The sequence below is a fragment of the Sus scrofa genome, chromosome 6 (genome assembly GCF_000003025.6).
Source record: "Sus scrofa isolate TJ Tabasco breed Duroc chromosome 6, Sscrofa11.1, whole genome shotgun sequence".
In the NCBI taxonomy this organism is placed as follows: domain Eukaryota; kingdom Metazoa; phylum Chordata; class Mammalia; order Artiodactyla; family Suidae; genus Sus; species Sus scrofa.
Genome location: NC_010448.4, coordinates 98,754,402 through 98,779,310, shown reverse-complemented (window position 1 = coordinate 98,779,310; position 24,909 = coordinate 98,754,402). Strand labels below are relative to the sequence as shown.

Genomic DNA, 24,909 nt, shown 5'->3' with positions numbered 1-24,909 from the left:
CGGATACTAGTCAGATTCATTTCCACTGCACCATGACAAGAACTCCGGTTAGGCTTACTATGTCATGGATATGAAAGAAGAATGTTCCAGTGATTTTCTCTTGACTATTTATACCATTTGATAGTATACAAATTTCAAGACAATCAGAAGTCTTGCCTTTGAAAATAACTTTCCCCATATCTGAAAATAATTTTTAAAGCATTGAGATTCTCACAAAAATACTTCGAGTAACACTTTCAATGACAATTTTATTTCACAGAGAATGGAGTAAGTTGGTAGCAGTCAGGAATGTTCACTAATCACTGTATTACACAGGAGAAGATACATTCTTGTGAACATTTTTCATTTAACATATTAACAAATTGGTTTCTTTGGTTTTTTTCACTTTTCAGGGCCACCCCTGAGGCATATGGAGGTTCCCAGGCTAGGGGTCAAATCAGAGCTGTGGCCGCCAGCCTACAGCACAGCCACAGCAACGCCAGATCTAAAGCTGCATCTGTGACCTAAACCACAGCTCACGGCAACGCTGGATCCTTAACCCACTGAATGAGGAGGCCAGGGATCGAACCTCATGGTTGCTAGTTGGATTCCTTTCCACTGTGCCACAACGGGGACTCCTACAAATTTTTTTTTTGACTTGTTGTATGCCACGACAAGAATCTTTACTTACATAGCTGCAAAGAAGAAAGGCTATTTTAATGTTTTTCTTAGATTCTTTTGTTAATAATGAAAATTAGTATTTTTAAGGCAACTCTCTAGATGTTTGTTGGTTAACCTTTTTATTAATTATGACTTTTTATTTCTGATGCTTTGATATCTGAGGTCTGCTAACTCTGCAGAGACTGCCCCTCCCAAGAGCTAGGCAGTTACCAGAGAGTAAACAATTCGTTTGTGACCATATCTTTCATATGCAAACCAATCAATCCAGAATCCTTTCCCAACCACCAGCTTTATCTAGCTCTCACACTCAGGGCCACTATCCCTCTGCCTTAAGAATCATTCTCAGGGGAGTTCCCGTCGTGGCGCAATGGTTAACGAATCCGACTAGGAACCATGAGGTTGCAGGTTCGGTCCCTGCCCTTGCTCAGTGGGTTAACGATCCGGCGTTGCTGTGAGCTGTGGTGTAGGTTGCAGACGCGGCTCGGATCCCGAGTTGCTGTGGCTCTGGCGTAGGCTGGTGGCTACAGCTCCAATTCGACCCCTAGCCTGGGAACCTCCATATGCCGCGGGAGCGGCCCAAGAAATAGCAACAACAACAATTTAAAAAAAAAAAAAAAAAAAAAAAAAAAAGAATCATTCTCAGAGCCAGATACCAGAAAACTAGAGAAACAGAGACCGCTGACATTATTCAGAATAGCCAATCCTAAACCTGCTTCCTCTGCCTTTCCTTTTTCTTCCTGTGGGAACCACAATAAATAAAAACTTTGGCTCTCATTTCTTTTCTCTTGGTGCTTTTGGTGCTTGCCTGGCATGCCCCCTCTTTTTGGGACCTGTGAGTAACAGTCTTCTCAGAGGCGATGGTCTTCTGATCTGTTAGCCTCACCATACTGGAATAGTAATAAAAATCAACGTTTTAAAACAACCTTATAAGCAGAAGACATGCCCATGAGAGCTCCATTTCATTACCAGAAGTGAAAAAAAACAGCTCAAGAGGATTTTCCTTTAGAGCTGGGAAGTAAATAATATGAGGCTTCTATTCTTCAGTAATCTTTATCACTTAAGATATAAAAGTTATATTTTCTTTGTAATTTGATCAAGAATGACTGTAGGATCTATTCAGGGTTTTTTTTGTGTGTTTTTAGGGCTGCACCTGTGGCAGATGGAGGTTCCCAGGCTAGGGGTCTAATTGGAGCTGTTGCTGCTGGCCTGTGCCAGAGCCACAGCAATGCCAGATCCTTAACCCACTGAGCAAGGCTAGGGATGAACCCGAAACCTCATGGTTCCTAGTCAGATTCATTTCTGCTACGCCACAACGGGAACTCCAGATCTATTCAGACTTCATTGTCACCTATTAAGATGTGATTTTTTAAAAAAATCTTTTGATAAACTGAATTGTCTTGAGGTTTTCTTATAATGAACTATTTTTATATGGTTTGAATGAACCCTGCTTGATTATGATAATAATATTATCTTTCCTTTTTTTTTTTGGTCTTTTTAGGGCTGCATCCGCAGCATATGGAGGTTCCCAGTCTAGGGATCGAATCTGAGCTCTAGCTGCCAGCCTATGCCACAACCACAGCAATGCTGGATCCCAACCCACTGAGCAAGGCCAGGGCTTGAGCCCATGTCCTCATGGATACTAGTCGGGATCATTATTACGCCACAACAGGAATGCCTTTCTTTTTTTGGGGGGTGGGGGTCTGTCTTTCTAGAATACTAAATTTCATTGGACAGTTTATTTTTTTGTTTATTTCATAAGCCATTTAGTCTCTAATTTCTACCTTGTACTCTTCCTTGGTGTTTTATTTTCCACTTGTAAAATGAATTCTAATCTTATTTTCATGTTGTAGTATTGCTTATATGAAATGAGAACTATCTGTTCCCTGAGGGTTTTTTTTTTTTTTATTAAAAATCTCTTGTAGGATATTCTGGGATAGGTACCCTTTTTAGACAAAATCTTTAGCTGTGGTTTTATTGTCTTCTGTAAACATTGCTCTGTTCAGGTTTTCTGTTTCCTTCATAAGCCAATGTTTAGTAATGCATGTTTTATGAGAAAATAATCCATTTTTTCCAGGCCTCAAATTTTTAATATTAAAATGAATATAGTGGGAGTTCCTTGGTGGCCTAGCGGTTAAGGATCTAGCATTTTCACTGATGTGGATCTGGTTCAGTACCTGGCCTGGAAACTTAACACATGCCAGGGGGTGGCCAAGAAAAAAAAATGTATCATATTCTTTTGTAATTTTTTTAATACCTGTCTGGAATTCTACTTGGGTCTCAATCCCAACCTTTTGTTTGTTTGTTTGTTTTTTCTTATTTTCATGATTAGACTCACTAAGAGTTTTACAAGAAATGCTCTTTTGAATCACCTTTTGGTTGATAAATTCTACTTAAAAAAAAAAATTCAAGAGTTCCCGTCGTGGCGCAGTGGTTAACGAATCCGACTAGGAACCATGAGGTTGCAGGTTCGGTCCCTGCCCTTGCTCAGTGGGTTAACGATCCGGTGTTGCCGTGAGCTGCGGTGTAGGTTGCAGACACGGCTCGAATCCCGCGTTGCTGTGGCTCTGGCGTAGGCGGGAGACTACAGCTCCGATTGGACCCCTAGCCTGGGAACCTCCATATGCCGTGGGAGCGGCCCAAGAAATAGCAAAAAGACAAAAAAAAAAAAAAAAAAAAAAAATTCAGCATTATATTTTTTATGCCCCTTCTTCCCAGTCTTCTTTCCTTTATTTTCTTGTCTTGAATTGAAAGCTAATGTATTCTGCAGTCTGAGTCTAATTCTTATTTGCTTCTATAATTACGATAATCCTATTATCATAGTTTTTTTCCCCTACAATATCAGTCTTGCTATTTTTTTGGTTTCTCTCAAGGTATATGGAAATTTGCAGGCCAGGGATCGAATCTGCGCTGCAGTTGCAACCCGCACCACAACTGTGGCAATGCAGGATCCTTAATCTGCTGCACCACAAGGGAACTTCCTTATTATCATAGTTTTTAAGCTCACCTGCTGAAGTGGTGTGATTTAGTTCTTAGTATCTAACATGTTTTTCCAAAGGAGGTCATAGCCCAGTTAGATGTGCTGTATCAGTTTGGATATTGGATTATAAGAGTGATTTTGGTAGTTGCTGTAGACCTTGAGGGTAAGATATTTAATCTAAGTGAATGGGCCCGTGGTATTAATAAAACACAATCTGCTTAATTCATCCTAAATTAGGATCAGTTTTTCAGATTTATTTATTTATTGGTAATAACGTCTTAGACATAGAGTTCTGTTATATTCAAGATATGTTGTTTTATTGTTATTTTTAAATTATATTATTAAGTAAAAGGGAATATGAACTAAGTAGAAAAAAATGTTACAGTTGTTAAAAATGGGTCTTGATGTTGAGGACAATGGTTTATAATACCCTTTTACTTGTATGAATATATGTTTGAAAATTTCCTTCATAAAGTTTTGTGGGTTTTTTTGTTTTTTTGTGGGTTTTTTTTTTGTTTGTTTGTTTTTTTTTTTGCTGGCCTGTGGCATGCAGCGTTTCCAGGCCAGGGATCAAACCTAAGACTCAGCAGTGACAATACCAAATCCTTAACTGTCAGGCTACCAGCGAACTCCATAAAGTATTTTTTAATACCTTATTACTCAGTTAAATTGTTATAATCTTAATTCATATTTGATTTTTTTAATAGAGTAAAGACAAGATCGCATCCTATAGCAAAACTCCAAAAATTGATCGAAGCGATGTGGGCAAGGAGATGAAAGAGAAATCATCCATGAAACGTAAACTTCCTTTTACTATCAGCCCATCAAGAAATGAAGAACGAGATTCAGACACTGGTAAGATAAGTTGTTGTTTTGTGGTAAAATCTTAATCATTCTTTTACTCTGATTTTCCTTAATATTCCTCTTGCACTCCATTTTATAGAGAAATATTGGTATTTCAGGTTTATCATCTTGGGGCAGAAATTCATATATTCCTCACCCAAATGTGAATTTTATCATCAATAAAAACAGTTTGCTTTTTTCTGTTAGTTTCAATGTCTACTACAGATCTCTTGCCATTTTCAGAACTTGACTTTCTTGGGAAGCATTTCAGTGATGAAAATTTACTCAGTGATATGGAGTATTATAGATTTGAGAAAAAGTTGTTGAGTTTTTGTGGACAAATTGTTACGCCCACCAAAAAAATAGAAGTTTAGACTTTTTTGTTGTTGTTGTTGTACTTTTTAGGGCCGCACCTGTGGCATATGGAGGTTCCCAGGGTAGGGGTCGAATCAGAGCTGTAGCTCCTGGTCTATGCCACAGCCACACTAGATCTGAGCCACGTCTGCAACCTACACCACGGCTCATAGCAATGCCAGATCCTTAACCCACCGAGCAAGGCCGGGGATCGAACCTGCATCCTCATGGATGCTAGTCAGATTTGTTTCCACTGAGCCATGACGGGAACTCCACTTTAGGCATTTTAGATTTAGAAGTGAATCAGAAATATGTCCCTGCCAACAAAAGAAAAATATTGAGGCTGCCTAAGTACTTTTTTCTCAAAACTCTTGCGTATATTCAGGAATGATACTTGACATTAGTCAATCCTAGTTATTCATAATAGATTAGAACCATATAACCACTATCAGATAAATGCCCAGGTTGTAGTTTAGCCCTGCATTAATCAATTCTTGAAACTAATATAAACTTGAATGTTTGTTTATATGCTTATCATAATTGTTTTATCTCCTCAACAAAATATTAATAATGAGCTGTTCTTAATGTTTTATCTTCTCCATTCATAGGAAGTCAATGTTTATATTCTAAGTTTATGTACAGAGAGCCTACCCTACTTTTATCTTTCTAGCCATCTTAGTCATCTTGACTCCAGAATCTGTGAAAACACCCTCAAGACTTTTGAAGTGTTTTGTGCTAATAAAGCTTTAGAAAATACTTAATTTGAATAGGTAGGCTTCCTTTTGTGTATCCTGCTGTCTCTCTTAGCATAAACTAGAAATTTTTCTTAAACACTCATGACATTTTTAAACCTTGAAAAGGTTTTGTTTTTGGGTGTTTTTTTTAAGGCCACACCCATGGCATATGGAGGCTCCTAGGCTAGGAGTCTAATTGGAGCCACAGCTGCTGGCCTATGCAACAGCCACAGCAACGCGGGATCTGAGCTGCGTCTGCAACCTGCACCACAGCTCACGGCAATGCCGGATCCTCAACCCACTGAGAGAGGCCAGGGATCGAACTGAAACCTCATGGTTCCTAGTTGGATTCATTTCTGCTGTGCCACAACGGGAACTTCTAAACATCTTTTTTTTTGAAGCCTGACCCTTCCTATGAGTATTGTTCTCCATCTATTTATTACTAGGCCATTTAGCTAAGAAGGTGTTATGTGCCTTCACATATACACAATTTAACTTTTCTCATACTTCTTTGAAAGTCCTTTTGCTAGTCATTTTTAGAGTACGTACATTAACCAAGTTTTGATTTCCAAAACAGTGATATTCCTACTAGTAGTTTGAGGAAGGAACTTAGAAAAATTCAAAGAATGTTAAATATTTAGAAATATATAAGATTTCAGAATAATACACTTCCCATAAAACCTTTGTTATGAGATCACGTGGGTTATTTATCTTTTTTTTAGTGTAAAATAAAGACTTAGACATGGACTTTAGGCACTGAATAAAGATAATCTAATTTGTATTTTATTAACTGGATTATATGCTTTTCCCCTGCTACAGTCTTTGCACTATTTGAATTTAGTGGGAAGTTGTAGCTGTCTCTAAGGCTGTTTCATAAACTCTTATTTTTCTTTTGAAAAGATTACGTGCTAATATTAAATGAGATTTTGATGGCTTAAAACATATCTATATTTTTGGTAGGCTGAATTTATAAATTTTACTAAATAACAGATGAAGGCTTTAATTTTCCCACACACACAGATATATACAGAACCAAAGCGTTAAGAAGCATTTCCTGGAGTTCCCATTGTGGCTTAGCAGATTAAGAACCCAACTAGTATTCATGAAGATGTAGGTTCAATCCCTGGCCTCCTTTAGTGGGTTAAGGATCCAGTGTTTTACTGCAAGCTGCAGCATAGGTTGCAGATGTGGCTCAGATTCCACATTGCTTAGGCCGTGGTATAGGCCAGCAGCTGCAGCTCCCATTCGGCCCCTAGCCTGGGAACTTTCATATGCCACAAGTGTGGCCCTTAAAAGAAAAAACAGAAAAAGAAGCATTTCATCAGGCCTAAGGCAAAATGTCTTATTTATAAGTTGTCTTATTTGCATAATTTTAAAAATAAGGTAGAATCCAGAGTACCATTAACTGATATTTTCCAAATGAAAGTTAATTATAGTACACAACCCCATGTTTGACATTGATCTTTTTTTAATAGTTTATTGCTGAAACTATAAAGAGTAAGTATAGATGGGAGAAATATTTATAACATATGTGACAATCTTTATCTTAATATAATTAGTAATTAACATTCTCTTAAATGAGAAGATAAAAATAAATGGGAGAATAGACAAAATATACAAGCAGGTAGTTCAGAAAAGCAATTACAATTGGCAAAGAAATATATGAAAAATTTTATTGACAGTATTCAGAGAAATACAATTTATAACAATTGACAAAATTGTGATTGGCTTAAATCGTACAACATGGTTACTGGTTTGAAATAGGATCTCTCTTTTAGTTGGTCTAAATTATGGAAATACCTTACCGAAGGTAGATATAACAACATCTGACTTATTCTTTCTTTTGGCATTTATTCCATATAAATAATTATTGATGGGAGATAAAATTATCTTCAACTGAGTTTATCAGCTTTCTTTATAATAGCCAAAAAAAAAAAAAAAATCCAGGAAAATAGTGTCAAGTAAAATAGGATTTGTTAAATTATGCTAAATCCAATGAAGAAATGTGATCTTTTACCCTTGAAAATAGCATTGTAGAAGAATACACAGTATGGAAAGATGTGAAGTGAAAAAATAATACAAAGTGAAAAAATAGGTTATGAAATGATATGTACTGTTTGCATTATATTCTCTACATTTATCTGTATGCATATGCACATAGGACATATGTTAACATTAACACACATACAGAAAGATCAGATTGTTTAAATATAAAGACTGTTTCATTGTAGAATTAAGCCTAAACCTACTGGGTTTATTATGGGTTCCTGAACAAAAATGTAAATACTATAAACCTGATTTAGTGAAAAATAAAAGAACAGGGAGTGGGGGGCGGAGAAAATGCTAATAGTGCTACTAAACTCATCATCTCTCATAGCAGAGATTAACTAATATTGTCTAAAACTGAAATTTTTTTTTTTAAATTACTACTTGGGAGTTCCTTTGTGGTGCAGCAGATTAAGAATCTAGCATTGTTATTACATCAGCTCAGGTCGCTGCTGTGGCGCAGATTTAATCCCTGGCCTGGGAACTTCCACATGCTACAGGCATGGCCAAAAATTTACTACTTAAAATTTTTAATCTTTCTGTTTAAAAATTTTTACCTGTATGTTTATATGTATGTGTACATGTTCATATTTTAGTATGTGATATCCCTTAAAGAGAAGGAGCAATTCCTTTAGTTTCTTTTCTTATGTTGGATTAAACTAAAATTAATCTTACAGATTTTTGTTTAAAGATGGTGCGTATATATATTTTCTTATTATTACATAAATTGATTTCTCTCCCTTTCTACTAGTTCCTCTTTCTTTATGTATGTTTAGAAGGATGCTTTGCATGATGCTCATGAGATGTTAACATTTTATTTCCAGGATTTGGGATGGCTTGTTACTTTATTCTTTGTTTTTTATTTGTTTGTTTTGCTTTTCAGGGCGACACCTGTGACATATGGAGGTTCCCAGGCTTGGGGTCAAACCAGAGCTGCAGTTGCTGATCTGCACCACAGCCACAGCAATACGGGACCTGAGCTATGTCTGAGACCTACACCACAGCTCATGGCAACGCCAGATCCACTGAGCGAGGCCAGGGGTTGAACCTGCATCCTCATGGAAACTAGTCGGGTTTGTTACCGCTGAACCATAATGGGAGCTCCAGCAGTCTTTTTTTTTTAAGACATTCATATTGTTCAAGGAAGGTTCAGTGGTCCTTAAAATCAGCAGTAATGCCATCAACTGAATGAGTCATTCTTCCTCATTTTGAGACATCCTTGAGTGTCTTAAACTTTATAAATTCTCAATTATTTAATATTTACTATTTTTTTTTTAATACGACTTTTCAGAAAAGTAATGCTTGGCTAAACAGATAAAATTTGGGGGGAAATTACAACACAATTTGAAGTCATGCCAGTGAGTTCTTATAGCTGTATCATAATACTATTCATGTCTACAAATCTCTAGTTTATCTACTTATATCATTCCTGTATCTATCCCACGTTGTCCTATCCTGTTAGAGAATTCCCATAAATTTTGTCTGATGAAATTTAAGGCCAGTGTATACAATAACTCGCTGAGCTTATGGAAGCAACTACTTGTCTAGAAGACAAATTATTTCTTACACTACTACATCAGCTTGCTTTATCGCTTATTTTTAGCTTTTACTTTCAATCTTTCCTAGTCTAGAATCTTGACAGAATCAGATATTGTAATTGTAACAGAGGGAACTCATAGCATGTTCATTATCAGAGACCTTGGAGTCTGACAGACCAGTGTTGAGCCCTCTGCTAGCCCTGGCCAAATGTGTTTTCATCATAAGCCACAGTTTTCTCATCTATGAAAGTGCAGGTAATACCAACCTCAGAAAATTGTGACCTTTAAGTAACATAATGTGTAAAATCAGTTTGTGATACATTTGTTAAAACAGAAAACTAACACTCTGTTAGATAGGGACTTTTTCATCTAGTGCAGTAAGACCAGGCCTAGGTGGTCCAGGGTTGATACACCATGCCATCAGGGCCTGGGCTCTTCTTATCTTTCTGCTCTGCCACCCTTTGCTCATGCATAGGCTTTGTCCTTAAGCGTTTTGCCTCTTTGTCACAGGATATCCTTCCTGGGCAGAAAGTAGTAGAGGAAGGACCGCAAACAAAATATCTTTCTCCCAGTGAGACTTTGCCTTTTTACTCATGAAATAACCTCTCTAGAAACTTCTGTCTGCATCTCTCTGGTTAGGCTCCCCAAGTTGCACAGGAGTCTGAAAAATCAAATACTTTTTTTAGCTGGGCATGTTGTCACTCTGATCAAAATTGAAATATTCCTGAAAGAATGGGAGAACGAATATTTAGTAGGAAATGTATAATACTGATACTGTATGTAAAATTTTTAGCGTAGTAATTAATACTGGTAACTGCTGTTATCTTTAATAGTTATTGTTTTTACCTAGGATAACTTTATTCCTGCACTTTCTGTCATAAAATCATACTTATTTCCTTTCCTGGTCTAATGTCATCTAAGGGAAAGCCACAACCCCTTAACACAAAAGTACTGAACCATGTATCTTGAGGCTACACATAAGTGAGTCTCTTCTTGGCCCCAAACTAAATTTACAATTATTTTGTTATGAGTAATGCCATAAGAGCATTTTTGCAGGTTGTATTTTTGTTATACTGTGAATTATTACGTGGTAGAAGATGCAAGGAGTCAGAGTATGATCTATTCCCAAAGTCCATAGCTGCAGTTGTGGAGTATGTTCACATGTTTTAAACTAAATCTCTGCCACCCAGCCCTTAAAAGTTCTACTTTCCTGGGGCTTTATATGCCATTAAAGGTTTTACCTTCAACTTAATGATTCAAGCAAATTTAGAGAGGGAAACTTTTTTTTTTTAAAGAAACAAATATAGTTTTTCTGGTAACTGTGTTAAAGTAGCAGGTAAAACCAGTGATTTGCTAAATAAGGATAGTCATCTTTTGGTGATTTTCATGAAGATTATTTCATCCCTTACCCCTGATATTATAAGAATTTTCTAACATATACAATATGCACACTTTTAAAATCATTCTTGATAATTTTTAATTCTCTCACAACCCACAACAGAACATTTACTTTAAAATACAGCTTTTTACAACAGAGATATACTGTACAGCACAGAGAACTATATTCAATATCTTGTAACAATCTGTAATGGAAAATAATCTGAAAAAATATATATATAACTGAATCACTTTGCTGTACACCTGAAATCAGCACAACATTGTAAATTTACTTCAATAAAAAAAAAGATGGAGAAAAAGGCAAATACTATATGATATCACTTGTGTGTGAAATCCAAAATACAGCACAAATGAATATATCTGTGAAAGTGAAACAGTCATAGAGAACAGACTTGTGGTTGCCAAGGGATAGGGAAGGGGAGGACTAGGAGTTAGTGATTAGCAGATGCAAACTATTACATATCAAATGGATGACAAGGTCCTACTGTATAGCACAGGGAACTCTGTTCAATATCCTGTGATAAACCAGAATGTGGAAAAGAATATATATGTAAAACTGAGTCACTCTGCTATACAACAGAGATTAACATTGTAAATCAACTATACTTCAATAAAATTAAAAAGAAAAAAAAGGGTTTTTTTTGTTTTTTTGCTTTTTAGGGCCACACTTGTGACATGTAGAAGTTTCCAGGCTAGGGGTCGAATTGGAGCTATAGCCACTAGCCAGCATCACAACCACAGCACCGTGGGATCTGAGCCGCATCTGCGACTTAACACCACAGCTCACAGCAACACCGGATCTTTAATCTACTGAGCAAGGCCAGGGATTGAACCTGCATCCTCATGGACACTAGTCTGGTTCCTAAATCACTGAGCCACAACAGGAACTCCCAAAGATGGCTTTTACAACACAGGTTTTGCTTGTCTTGCCTTGCTGCAAAGAACATATCAGGGAGAGAGAATTGCTCTGCTTAGCACTTACCATTTTACAAATACCTCATAGATAGCAATAGTTTCATTATGGTCTAGTCTTAGTTATAGCACTGAAGGAAGAAGTGGTTGAATAAAAGGACAGAATGTAGAAGCTTTTAATTTTGTAGCTTCCTAATTAAATCCTTATAGAATACACATTCAGATTCCCCAGATATAAACATACTTGTTGGTGTAAAAGCCAGAGGATGTGTGGGGTCAGGATGGGTTAATTACTTCCAAAGGAAGGTTTGGATAAACTGTTAAAGTACTTACATTAATGAATATAATTGAAAGTTTGTTTTATTCCCTGTTCTTTAATCTGTAACAGTAATCTGATCTGCTTTCAGTCATCTATTTAATTTGTTGGTCCAACTTAATAGTTGGCAATTTGCTTTGCAACCTATGAAGGCCTTTTTAAATTTTTGCTTGTCTTTAAATAAAATGTCAAGTATCTTTCGTGTAATTCTTTTAGTTGCTAACTTAATGTGTTAAATTTTGAAATATAGGTGTTTATTGAAAGGCTGTAGTTTAATACATTTACCCACTTGCTCTGGAATTACTCTAAATGTTATTAATTATTTCCCTTTTAATTAAGTGAGCCTTCTCATCACTAAACTTTTAGGCTCATCTTTAAACTTTTCAAATACTATGTTTAGGAGTTACTTGTTCTGTACATTTTTTTTTCCAAACACTTTTGTTTACTTATACCTAACTGGACTCATGAATAATGTATATAATAATCACCCTGGAAAGAAAAGTGTAAGCCAATAGATTGGAAATGTGAAGATCAGAATATTATTATTTTGAGTTAAAATGACACATTGTTTCCAAGTAAAAATATTTGCTTTGGCTCTATTGCCAAAAGTTAGTTCTCCATATTCTTATTTGTCTTATTTGTTGTTAGGCACCATTGCATGTTCTTAGCTGATAAATTTTGTATTGATTTAGGCTGCTTTCTAAGAGTCTTTAGGAGCGGTCAGTATAGTAATTCATACTGTTTGAAATGTGTATAAATTATAGAAAGGTCTCTGTCTAGAATGATACTAAAGTCCAAAATGCCCTATTGTCTTCTGAGTAGTTTTGGCACTCATAGAACAGAAAAGATAATGCAAGTCCACTGTTCAGGTTTTCTGAAGACAAATTCTAAACAGAAAAGAAGTGATAGAGTACTGTCTCTTTTATCGTTATTCAAAGATTAAAAAATATATCCTCAAAAGAAATAATGTTTTAATACGCAACATCAGTGATGACTATTATCATAAATTACATGGTTGACTCTCTCAACTTTAAGATTGAAGAAACTGAAATCTTAGGTATTAGCCAAACCTGTGTTTTAAATGTACTTTTGGCTTTACCTTAAACACAGTCTTTTGTGAGAACAGTGATACATCATTGTGGTCTTTTGAAAAATGTTGGTTTGTTGAATTCTGCATTTCCCTTCGTATGCTTTTTTTCTTTTCTCCTGTCTCTTCTCATTCTGTAGATTCAGATCCAGGACATACAAGTGAAAATTGGGGGGAGAGACTTATATCTTCTTACAGGACATACTCAGGTAATTAGATTATCAGGGGCTCCTGTTTAGCCAGTGGTTTCTGTCACATTTATAATTAATTAATGTACTCTAAATGATTTATTTTCAAACCAGTGTATAGATATCTTTGGTTGAATAAGTGAACTGAGTGACATGAAATTTTCTAGTCTTCCTTTGAGATATCCAGTACATCATATCCGAGACATGTTCTGTATGAACTAATGAGCAGGACTACTGCATACAGCCATTCCCGTATGTGCAACACAACCTGGGGGCACCGTTCACATAGAAAAGTGCGCAAGTCCTGCCCTTGGAGTTGTGCAATGCAGTGACCCCTGCGGGAAGGTGCCGGGGTCCTTCGTCTCTTTGCTGTACACCCTTCACAGGATATACCACGTGTACTGATTTTGGCAGACAGTGCCCTCTTACTCTATTACACATGCAGTTTAAAAAAAAAAGTGTAAGTTGACTTCTTTAGTCTATCGATTTGCTGCCCATGTTGATTTAAAAGTATATTAAAACATTAGGTTTCCTGGAGAAATGCCATAAAAGAGGAAATGTATTCTCTAGTATGTGGAAACTAGTTAAGTTTTTGATTGTCTTTATTTTTCCTTTTTAATGAACTTGTATTCTTATTTCTGAATTTTTTATATGTAAAATATTCTTTAGTCCCGGAGTGTCCAGTTTTTAGCATGACATTTAACTATAAAAACTGAAATAAAATTTTTGTTTCTGATATACTTTGTATTTACTTTATGAATTTCTGGGGTTCACATAGAACCAAAAAATTATTCTTAAAATCCTGAAAGCTGCTAATTGAGCTGATAAGTCAACAATACGTAGTTATCAAAATTTGGGGGAGGGGTATGTTTATAAGCAGTGTTAAATCTACATTTACAGTAGAGCTAGGTATACTTCTCTAAACTGGGGGCTCATAAGTACCAGGGTGCACCTAAAAGAGATGTAGTGACGAAGCTGTCCTCAGTCAGAGTGTCATTGCTGGAAATCAGAAGATACAAGCACCCGGCTGTCAGAAATTGCATAGCTATTTCAAAACCAGAGAGTAATGGGCATCGTTTTTCCTCGCAATTGAAGTATGTACATAAATTGATTTAATTATGTTCATCTGTATTTGAATTGTAGCTCCCACTGTTTGATTCTTTATACAGTGACTGCCTTGAGGGAAAACATCTGTTTTCTTTAGTTTTTGAGACACTGATAGGTTTATGAACCAGTTCCCAAGAAAAACATTTTTATCTCTCCTTAATATACTTAATTGGGGAGTTCCCGTTGTGGCTCAGTGGTTAACAACCCGACTAAGATCCATGAGGACTCGGGTTTGATCCCTGGCCTGGCTTAGTAGGTTAAAGATCCATCATTGCCGTGAACTGTGTAGGCTGCAGACATGGCTCGGATCTGAGGTTGCTGGGGCTGTGGCTAGGGCTGGCAGCTATAGCTACGATTTGACCACTAGCCTGGGAATCTCCATATGCCAAGAGAGCAGCCCTTAAAAAAACAAAAGACCAAACACACACACACACACACAACTGGGATGTGACAGTGTTGAGCTTTCTGTTTATTCTGACAAAATTTGGAAAGAAAGCACTAATTTCCAAGATTATAAGACTGAGAAATCTCATTATGTATAATGAAGATCCTCTGAACCTTGAAATGTAGTATGTTGGATTAGAAAAATCTTTTGTCTGTATTTAATCTTAAGTGAATCACCTGGGTTTTTATTTAAAAATCTCTTAAAGTAACTGAGTGGAATTTCAAGTTTATGGTAGATTGTGCTGAATGAGTACGTGTCAGTATTCCTGTGTTTAAATTTTTAAATTATAATCTCATTCAAAGAAATAAATACATAATTTCAATTACTGAAATTTGAAAATGTAACTTTTTCAAATATATAGCATACGATCATTTTTTACTTATGAAAAGTTCTTCACAAGACAGATCCCAAATAGTCAAAATTTTGTTGAATGTTTTAAACTTGAAAAGGCACACTACGATTTATGATTTTGAAAAATGGTGTATAGTTATCTCTAGCTGTCTTCTACCAGCTACTGTTCACTTACCTTTTTTTTCTATGTTATATAAAGCATGAACTCAGACAAATGACTGAGGTAAAGAAAAAATAGAGTTCAAATTAGATGCTGTATCTAATTTAAATTTTTGCTTAACTATTTGGAGTATATCCAGTTTGTTTATTAAATGTGAAAATCATATCTTTGTTCATTTGACAGCATGGAATCTTAATAATTCATAAGCATCTCACTTTTTTCTCTAAATTGAGTATATATAACTTTAGAGCATTTTCTTTTTAAAAGATTCTGTTAAGGGAGTTCTCTGATGACCTAGTGGGTTAAGGCTTCTATGCTTTCATCGCTGTGGCTCGAGTCACTGCTGTGGTATAGATTCAATCCCTGGCCTGGGAACTTCCACATGCTGCAGGTGTGGCAAAGAAAAAAGAGAGAAAGATAACCATCATGGCTCAGTGGTAATGAACTTGACTAGTATCCATGAGGATGCAGGTTCATTCCCTGGCCTTGCTCAGTGGGTGAAGGATCCGGCATTGCCGTGAGCTGTGGTGTAGGTCACAGATGCAACTCAGATCCCCTGTTGCTGTGGCTGTAGTGTAGGCTGGCGGCTGCAGCTCCAATTCAATCCCTAGCCTGGGAATGTCCGTATGCCACAGGTGCAGCCCTAAAAAGACAAAAAAAAGTTTAAAAAAATCTGTTAAAATGCAATTAATACCAAAAGTCAATTGTTTTGCAAGTGAGAAAATAAAACAATTTTTCCAAACATTTTAGAAAATATTTTAAAGATAGATACTAGTATTTTTTTATTTTGCTTTTTCTAATTACTGAACTTACTTTCCTTAAAACAACTTTTCCACTTTAAAGTTTTCACACTTTTAGGAGTTTTAGGTGAGAAGTACTTTCATTATATTTAAAGATTTGTTTTTCAGATGGAAAACTATTAGAACAATAACAATTGTGATTCCTCATTAAATCTGAGGACAGAGGCACATAGAATATTATTAGGAGAAAGTATATCTTTCAGAAAAAAATAGACGTTTCCAAAAGACCTCTTTTGGGCTTTATAATAATTTAGTAAGTTAGATGAAATACTGTGCTGAAACTGGATTTATACTAATTGGATCATTAATGATAATTAAGAAAACAAAAGAATATATTTGAACTATTAAAGGCTGACTTAAAATCTTGAAAATTTTTGGAGTACCCGTCATGGCGCAGTGGAAACGAATCTGACTAGGAACCATGAGGTTTCGGGTTCAATCCCTGGCCTCTCTCAGTGGGTTAAAGATCCGGTGTTGCCATGAGCTGTGGTGTAGGTTGCAGACTTGGCTCGGATCTCATGTTGCTGTGGCTGTGGTGAAGGCCAGCAGCTGTAGCTCTGATTAGACCCCCTAGCCTGGGAACCTCCATATGCCATGGGTGCGGCCCTAAAAACCAAAAAAAAAAAAACCAAAAAAAAACCCTTGAAATCCTTTTTGTTTTTATGTAAAATTTGGAAACATCAATAAAATGGACATTTGAGGAGCTATTGAATTTTGAGTGATTCGTGGTTAGCAAACCTCTAATTTTTTTTTTGGCCATAAATTAAGAGGCCAGTTTTTCCTAACACAGCGAGTTTTTATGCCTTAAATAATACATTGGGAGTTCCCTTTGTCACTCAGCAGGTTAAGAATCCAGCTAGTGTCCATGAGGATGTAGGTTCAATCCCTGGCCTCACTCAGCAGGTTAAGGATCCAGCATAGGATCCTACCACAAGCAGCAGCATAGGTCACAGATGCAGCTTGGATCTGGCATTGCTATCTATGGCTGTGGTGTAGGCCAGCAGCTGCAGCTCTCATTCAACCATTACCCTGGGAACTTCCATATGCCACAGAAGCAGCCCTAAAAAAAAAAAAAGAAAAAGAAAAATAGAGTAACATTTAAATAATATCAAAGTTTTATTAGTTTCTTGAAACTTATAGGATCAATAAATACTTACCTCTTGGAATGATCTAACTTTTCCTACCTGCTGGCCGCATCTGCTGAAAAAAATCCCACAGTGTTGACTACTAAGCCTTTCATTCATTTTTGCTGTGTTTTACATTTATGTAAGATTTTTACTTATTTTTGTAGCCCTTATTTACACCTCAAACCTGGATTAGTAAATCCCAGATGTTGATATAGAGTTTCTCCAAAAATAGTTGCTTAGTTAATAGGCAGGTCCTCTCACAGAGCCACCTGAATTAATTCCCAGAGAACTCCTAAAGGAAGGAAGAACAGACACCTGTATTTCTTTGATATGTGGAATCTAGTTCCATCTGAATTTTCTTGCACTTAATGGGGAATGCTGGCTACATTGCAGAGATTTCCCAAATAGCTAAATCTGAAAGCCGACTGTGAATGGATCAAATCACTGAAAAATCCTTAGACATTTTTGGATCTTTGCAGTATCTTTATTGGCCCCCTTCTACACATTCAAAATCTTTAATTTGCTCAGTTTTAACTTTGATTAATACTATTTCATGTTCATGCATCCAGTGACTGGAATAAAATGATTTGGTGCTTTTTTTCAGTAATTACTCTGTGTGATGTGATTTGTCTTAAACACTTGCCTCCTTAGAAGAATGCACAAATTATTAGTAGAATTAGGAAGGTAATGTGAAGGTACATTGCCGTATAGGCTTAGCAGTAATTAAGAATAAAATTATGAATGAAAGAAGAGTTTCAAAGATGTAAAACTAAGGAATGTTTGAAATGTTATTGAAAAGTTAAATTTTAATAGAACAAATCATTGAAATACCAATTTTCTTAGGACCAAGTTTCCAAATGTTATTAATTTTCTGAAAATTACACACTTAGGATTTTTTTTTCAAAGCATTCAAGAAGAAAAATTACTTGCACAATGAAAGTCTAGTCCTCTCATCTTTCCACTGCTAAGTTGTCTATTATCCACGCTTCTTGTATATATGTATACCATCTGTTTTTAAAAAATCATCTTAAGCTTTACTCTTGAGAGCTTAAATTTGTTTCAGATTATTACATATTTATTAATAATTCCAGAGAAAGAAGGTCCAGAAAAGAAGAAAACAAAAAAGGAAGCTGGAAATAAGAAGTCCACTCCAGTTAGCATTCTTTTTGGTTATCCACTCTCAGAGCGAAAGCAGATGGCACTTCTTATGCAGATGACAGCAAGAGACAACAGTCCAGGTGACATTTACCATCATTGAGTTCATGTGTATTCTTTGTTTTCCTCACACTATAGCTTTGTCTTAACAGTTGCTTGTAACTACTTTAAATTTTTATCCTTTCTTGGGTTTACTCAGAGTTTCTCATAAGTTTGTAATTTTACATTTATTTGTGTGACAGTTGTTTATTGTCTCTGTCATCCACTAAATGAAAAGCTATGCATGTGCAGAAATTTTTGCACTTAGTTGGACTTTCAGTAAATATTTCTCAGCTAAAATGAGTATAGTTGACCCTTGAACAGCACAAGTTTGAGCTGCTGGAGTCCACATACACATGGATTTTTTTTTTGGTAGTAAATACTATAGTATTACACAATCCATGGTTGGTTGAATTCAAAGCTACAGAGCTGCCAGTATGGAGAGCCAGCTGTAAATTGTATACTGATTTTCAGAGGTGAGGAGGGTGAATATCCCTAACCTCTGAGTTGTTCTGGAGTTAACTGTAATTTAGAAATGAGTCAGTTGACATGAGAAATCTGTTGTAGAACTGTGTGTGCTTTTACCTTACTGCTGAAATTTTTACACCAGGTTCTATAAAGCTGCTTCTCAGTTTATAGGTTACTTTTCATTTTATTAGCACCTTACTGTAAGCTGGTAATGTTATCATATACTTTTAGAAGCAAGAATGAATCCATGTTTTATTGTTTTAGATCTGCTAAAATTTATTTTTAAAAAATTATCCTCAGTATAAGGTGTAAATTTATTTCATGTTTCATGTCACTTCCAATTAAGATGTTGTGCTACTTGTGTGTGTGTTTATTCAAGTACTTTACCTTCCAAAAATAATTGAAGGTGGCTCACCAGCAGGACCAAAATAAAGAGGGAATGGACAAATCAACCTTCTAATTTAATAAAAGGGGTTTAAAAGGTAGATAAAATCCAGATGGCTAGGCTGAGATAGTTATCACTATTGAACATTGAATTAAGCCATGCATTCTGGTAGCTAACAATACAAAAGAAAAATTTTAAGTTGTATAGTTCTCATTGACCAAAACAAGAAGAAAGTAAATTACCTTTGTTTAGAGGAAAAAAAAAAAATCTGTTTCTTTTGGCTCTGAATTCAAGATTCTTTATATAAGACTTTGGGTAACGTAACAGACCCTGTAGAAATGTGTTAAAAAGGATACAGTTTTTCTAGTGAATTTTTTTGGTATTGGCTTTTTTTTTTTGTCTTTTTGCCTTTTCTAGGGCCACTCCCGCGGCATATGGAGGTTCCCAGGCTAGGGGTCTAATCGGAGCTGTAGCCACTGGCCTACACCAGAGCCACAGCAATGCGGGATCCGAGCCTCATCTGCAACCTACACCACAGCTCACGGCAATGCCGGGTCCTTAACCCACTAAGCAAGGCCAGGGACCGAACCCGCAACCTCACAGTTCCTAGTCGGATTCGTTAACCATTGTGCCATGACGGGAACTCCAGTATTCGCTCTTTTTTAAAAAAAATGAGACAACTTGGTAATTTTTTTAAGAATTTCTCTGTATTATAGCTTCCATCAAAGATTAAGGGTATCTAATCTTTTTACAAAAACATGATAGAGCTTTCTGCTTATTTATTATTTTCTGTAAATGTGTATTTACAAGATAGAACCAAATTTCTCATAGCTACTTATTAAATTTTAGGTCTATTGAATTGATTCTTTTTAGAACAAATTTGCATAAAGAGAATGTGATCACAGAGAGCTCAATTTAGACATTTTTAAAAAAACCCTGAAAGTTACTAAACAAATAATAGAATTGTAGTTACAGTCTCTTCTTCATAACTTAAAGTATCATTTTTCATGATTTAGAGTAAGGTAATGCATGGACTTCTGTTTTTTTCAAATTGTTAAACATTTTAAATAGGAAACAACCAACAGATAACTTAATAATTCACCTTTCTTTCATTTTCGGCTCGGAGAACACTCCTGCCAGGGTGAGAAATCACTAAAGATGTCAACAATTCTGGATTTGTTAAATTTAGTTAAATAGCCCGATTCCATTAAAAAAAATTAAAGAGCTGAGGTGGATTACTTAGCAACTGTTTTAGTTTTCTATTGTTATGTCACAAGTTATTGCAAATTTTCTGGCTTAAATATGGAAATATTTTAGTATCTCACAGATTCCCTGGGTCAGAATTGCAGCAGATTTTAATTGGGTCCTCTACTCAGGGTCTCAAAAAGCAGAAACCAAGGTATCAGCCAGCTGAGTACTCATCTGGAGTCCTAACTGGGGAAAGATGTGTTTCCAAGCTCCCTTGGGGTTTTGGCAAAATTCACTTCCTGGAGGGAGGAAATGAAGGTCCCCATTGCCTTGCTGGCTATCAGCATGGTCACTTTCATCCTCTTGCAGACTGCCAGGTGGCCTCCTGTCTCCACAACATATCATTTCCGTCATGTCAGATCCTCCTTACACTTCAAATCTCTGGTTTCCTTTTTCACTTTCTGCTTTTTTAAGTAGAGCATGTTTTGGTTATTCTCCTGCCTTTGCACCTAGAACCTGGGAAAGAATGTGACCAAATTAAAGATATTTACAGTGTTGAATATAAAATGTTTCTCTAAAGTATTGACTTTGAGTGAGACTTAATAGTTAGATGGGGAGACTGTTATTTTTTAAAACTTTAAAATACTCTGAACCTCTATCCTTAGAGTAGATTTAAGAATTAATACAATCAGGCAAAAAGCTAAAGTCCTCGCTTATTTCCAAGGACCTCCACCTTTGAGAGGCAGTCACTATTAACAATTTTTTCTAGAAATTTTTGCGACATAAACATGCAAATATATACCTTTTGTTGTAGTTTGTTTTAAAATACAAGATTATATTATAATACTGTCTTTTAATTGGTTCTTTTCATTTGAAGATACATTTTAGTCTCTTTATTAATCTATGTAGAACTAAAGTGGAAAATCTTTTAAATATCAAGATGTTTGCCAGCTTATAATACCTGGAGATTAGAGTTCATTGTTTTATCTGTTACAGAGTTCATTTTCTACATTTTTGTTACATTTATCCTGTTTGCCATTATGGATAGTACTACTGTTACTTTGTCTGTGTGAATATTATTTTGGTATGGCTAACAAAATTTTATATGAATTAATTCCTTGCAAGTTGTTTGAATTTAAAAATGCCTTTTTGTTTTTAAAAAGTTCAGCTGCTCATTTTCTAAAGAATTTGACTATAAAGATTATAATAAAAATGATGTATTTATTCAGCAAAAATCATGTATTTATTCAGTAGTACTGTTGCCTGAGTACTACTTAAGTATCAAGAAGTCTTCTAAGCAGTCAAGATACAATGATGATTAGGTAGACAAAGTCCTTGCTCTTCTGGAGTGTACATTGTAGAAATCCACTGATAGGAAACTGTTACACAATGTACTTTAAAATCTAAAAGGTCAATTTTAAACTTTTTCTTATTGAGAAAAGGGTGATAATACTTTAATTCTATTGGTTTGCAAGGAAATTATTACATAATACTAGAAAATTACTTTCCATAGACTTTTTTCTCTTAGAGCCATTGTTTCTTTCTTTGTTTCTTTCTTTTTTTTTTTTTTAATTGCTTTTTAGGGCCACACCCATGGCATATGGAGGTTCTCAGGCTAGGGGTCGAAACGGAGCAACAGCTCGTAGCCTACACCACAGCCACAGCAACACAGGATCTGAGCAGCGTCTGCAACCTACACCACAGCTCACAGCAATGCCAGATCCTTAACCCACTGAGCAAGGCCAGGGATAGAACCTAAAACCTCGTGGTTGCTAGTCAAGATTGTTTCCACTGTGCTACAACGGGAACTCCAGAGCCATTGTTTCTTTTAAATAGTTGTAAATTTTCAGAGTTAAAATTGTACCAGTGTACATGTGTACATGTGTCTCACATCCTTAATTGATTGAGAAACCATTTCTTTGGTTGCTTCCCAGTGCTGAAATGAGAAGGAGAGGACTCTGGGCATCTCTTTTTTTTTTTTTTTGGTCTTTTTAGGGCTGCACCTGAGACACATGGATGTTCCCAGGCTAGGGGTCTAATCGGAGCTGTAGCCGCCAGCCTCTACCACAGCCACAACAACACGGTATCCAAGCCATATCTTCAACCCACACCATAGCTCACAGCATCGCCAGATCCTTAACCCACTGAGCAAGGCCAGGGATCGAACCCGAATCCTCATAGTTCCTAGTTGGATGTGTTAACCACTGAGCCACGATGGGAACTCCCTGGGCATCTCCATTTTAACTTTCTTGTTTTTGATATAGAAACTAGAACAAAAATCAGAAGATAAGAATCAAAGCAAAGCAGATTTTTTTCCTTTCTTACCAACCCACTTTTTAAAGGCCTTTTTTTCCAGACTGTTCTTATTTCTTACAGATCTTAAGCTTCATTTCATATTAAGATCATCTGTGACCTTAATTTGCCCCTAACAACAGAATAGAACTCCAGTATTTTGAGTCAGAAGTGTAAACTTTAGCTTTCAATGTCATTTCGTGTAATCTTGAAATAATATTGTAATATGCTGTGAAAATAATATTTTTGCAGTTTATCAAATTTTTCATTGAGCAAACGCTTTTAGGGTATACTGATACTTTATTATTATTTTAAACCAATTTAATGAATTGACAGAATAAAACATTTTTTTCTTAATTGGCTCATGCAATATTTGATAACCTTAAAGGAATGTCTACTCCATGTAACTAGGCCAAAAATGTATCATGCAAGTCAAGTTTCAGATTGTTTGAGAAGATACTCCCCTGGAAATCATAACATTACCTATAAAAACCTTTAAAGGAATATACAAAATATTTAGCCTAGAACTTCTGTTAACTTTCTTCTTTCTTATAGATTCCACACCAAATCATCCATCGCAGACAACACCAGCCCAAAAGAAAACCCCCAGTTCCTCATCTCGACAAAAAGATAAAGTTAATAAAAGAAATGAACGTGGAGAAACCCCTTTACACATGGCAGCTATTCGAGGAGATGTGAAACAAGTCAAAGAACTGATAAGTTTAGGGGCAAATGTGAATGTGAAAGATTTCGCAGGTAAGACTAGTAATTAAAAACTAATAATCAGGTTAAGTAGGAAAAGGGCAGTATATAGGATATATAGGATCTACTCTTTTTTTTTTTTTTTTTTTTTTTAGGGCCGCACCCGAGGCATATGGAGGTTCCCAGGCTAGGGGTCTAATCAGAGCTATAGCTGCCAGCCCACGCCACAGCCACAGCAACGCCAGATCTGAGCTGCGTCTGTGACCGACACCACAGCTCATGACAACACCAGATCCTTAACCCACTGAGCGAGGCCAGGGATCAAACCTGCAACCTCATGGTTCTTAGATGGATTCATTTCCACTGCTCCACTACGGGAATGCCCAGGATCTACTCTTGAAGATGAGATTTTAAATGTATAGCATTATCCATTCTAAAGGAAAACTTGATGTTATCTATCAGAAAGCCCCCAAAATGTATTTTCCTTTGATCTAACAATTTCACTTTTAAGTACATATCATCGTAAATATTTAATCATGAATATGCATGAAGATTTAGATGTAAGGATATTTGTTATAGCATTGTTTCTAATATTTAAAAATTAGAAATAATCTAAATGCCCATTAATGGGAGGTTGTTTATTTTTTTGTCTTTTTTTTTTTTTTTTTTTTTGCCATTTCTAGGGCCGCACACACAGCTTATCGTGGTTCCCAGGCTAGGGGTCTAATCGGAGCTGTAGCCACCGGCCTACACCACAGCCACAGCAACACCGGATCCTTAACCCACTGAGCAAGGCTAGGGATCGAACCTGCAACCTCATGGTTCCTAGTCGGATTCATTAACCACTGAGCCACTACGGGAACTCCAATAGGAGCTTGTTTAAATAAATTATGGTATATCCAATCAGCACAATCCTATGTTGAAGAAAAATGTAATGACATGGGGGATTATTTTCACTATAGAAAGTAGAAGTACATTGGAGTTCCCATCATGGCGCAGTGGTTAACGAATCTGACTAGGAACCATGAGGTTGCAGGTTCGGTCCCTGGCCTTGCTCAGTGGGTTAAGGATCTGGCATTGCCGTGAGCTGTGGTGTAGGTTGCAGACGCGGCTCGGATCCCACGTTGGTGTGGCTCTGGCATAGGCCGGAGGCTACAGCTCCGATCTGACCCCTAGCCTGGGAATATCCATATGCCGCAGGAGCGGCTCAAGAAAAGGCAAAAAGACAAAAAAAAAAAAAGAATTATGTTAAACAACCTACAGAAGTTAAGTATAAATGATAAATTTACTTCAGTTAAAATAATTATTAAGGAGTTCCCGTCGTGGCGCAGTGGTTAACGAATCCGACTAGGAACCATGAGGTTGCGGGTTCGATCCCTGGCCTTGCTCAGTGGGTTAATGATCCGGCGTTGCCATGAGCTGTGGTGTAGGTTGCAGACTCGGCTCGGATCCTATGTTGCTGTGGCTCTGGCATAGGCTGGCAGCTACAGCTCCGATTAGACCCCTAGCCTGGGAACCTCCATATGCCGTGGGAGCGGCCCAAGAAATGGCAAAAAAAGACAAAAAAAAAATAATAATAATAATAATAATTATTAAGTCCAGTCGAGTTCCCATTGTGTATTGTCTGCATTTAGAAT

General features: G+C 36.3%; 1 protein-coding gene across 3 annotated transcripts in view; it reads left to right on the top strand.

The window, feature by feature from the left end:
• Window positions 1-24,909, top strand: part of ANKRD12 (ankyrin repeat domain 12) — a 117,521-nt gene that overhangs the window by 35,417 nt on the left and 57,195 nt on the right. The window contains exons 3-6 of one of the 3 annotated variants that reach the window (XM_021096063.1): window positions 4,345-4,492; window positions 13,006-13,074; window positions 18,135-18,281; window positions 23,126-23,326. In XM_021096063.1, coding sequence (XP_020951722.1) covers window positions 4,345-4,492; window positions 13,006-13,074; window positions 18,135-18,281; window positions 23,126-23,326 — 565 coding nt within the window. The remainder of the gene's footprint in view (window positions 1-4,344; window positions 4,493-13,005; window positions 13,075-18,134; window positions 18,282-23,125; window positions 23,327-24,909) is intronic. The other 2 variants (XM_021096064.1, XM_021096065.1) reach the window with 2 other exon arrangements.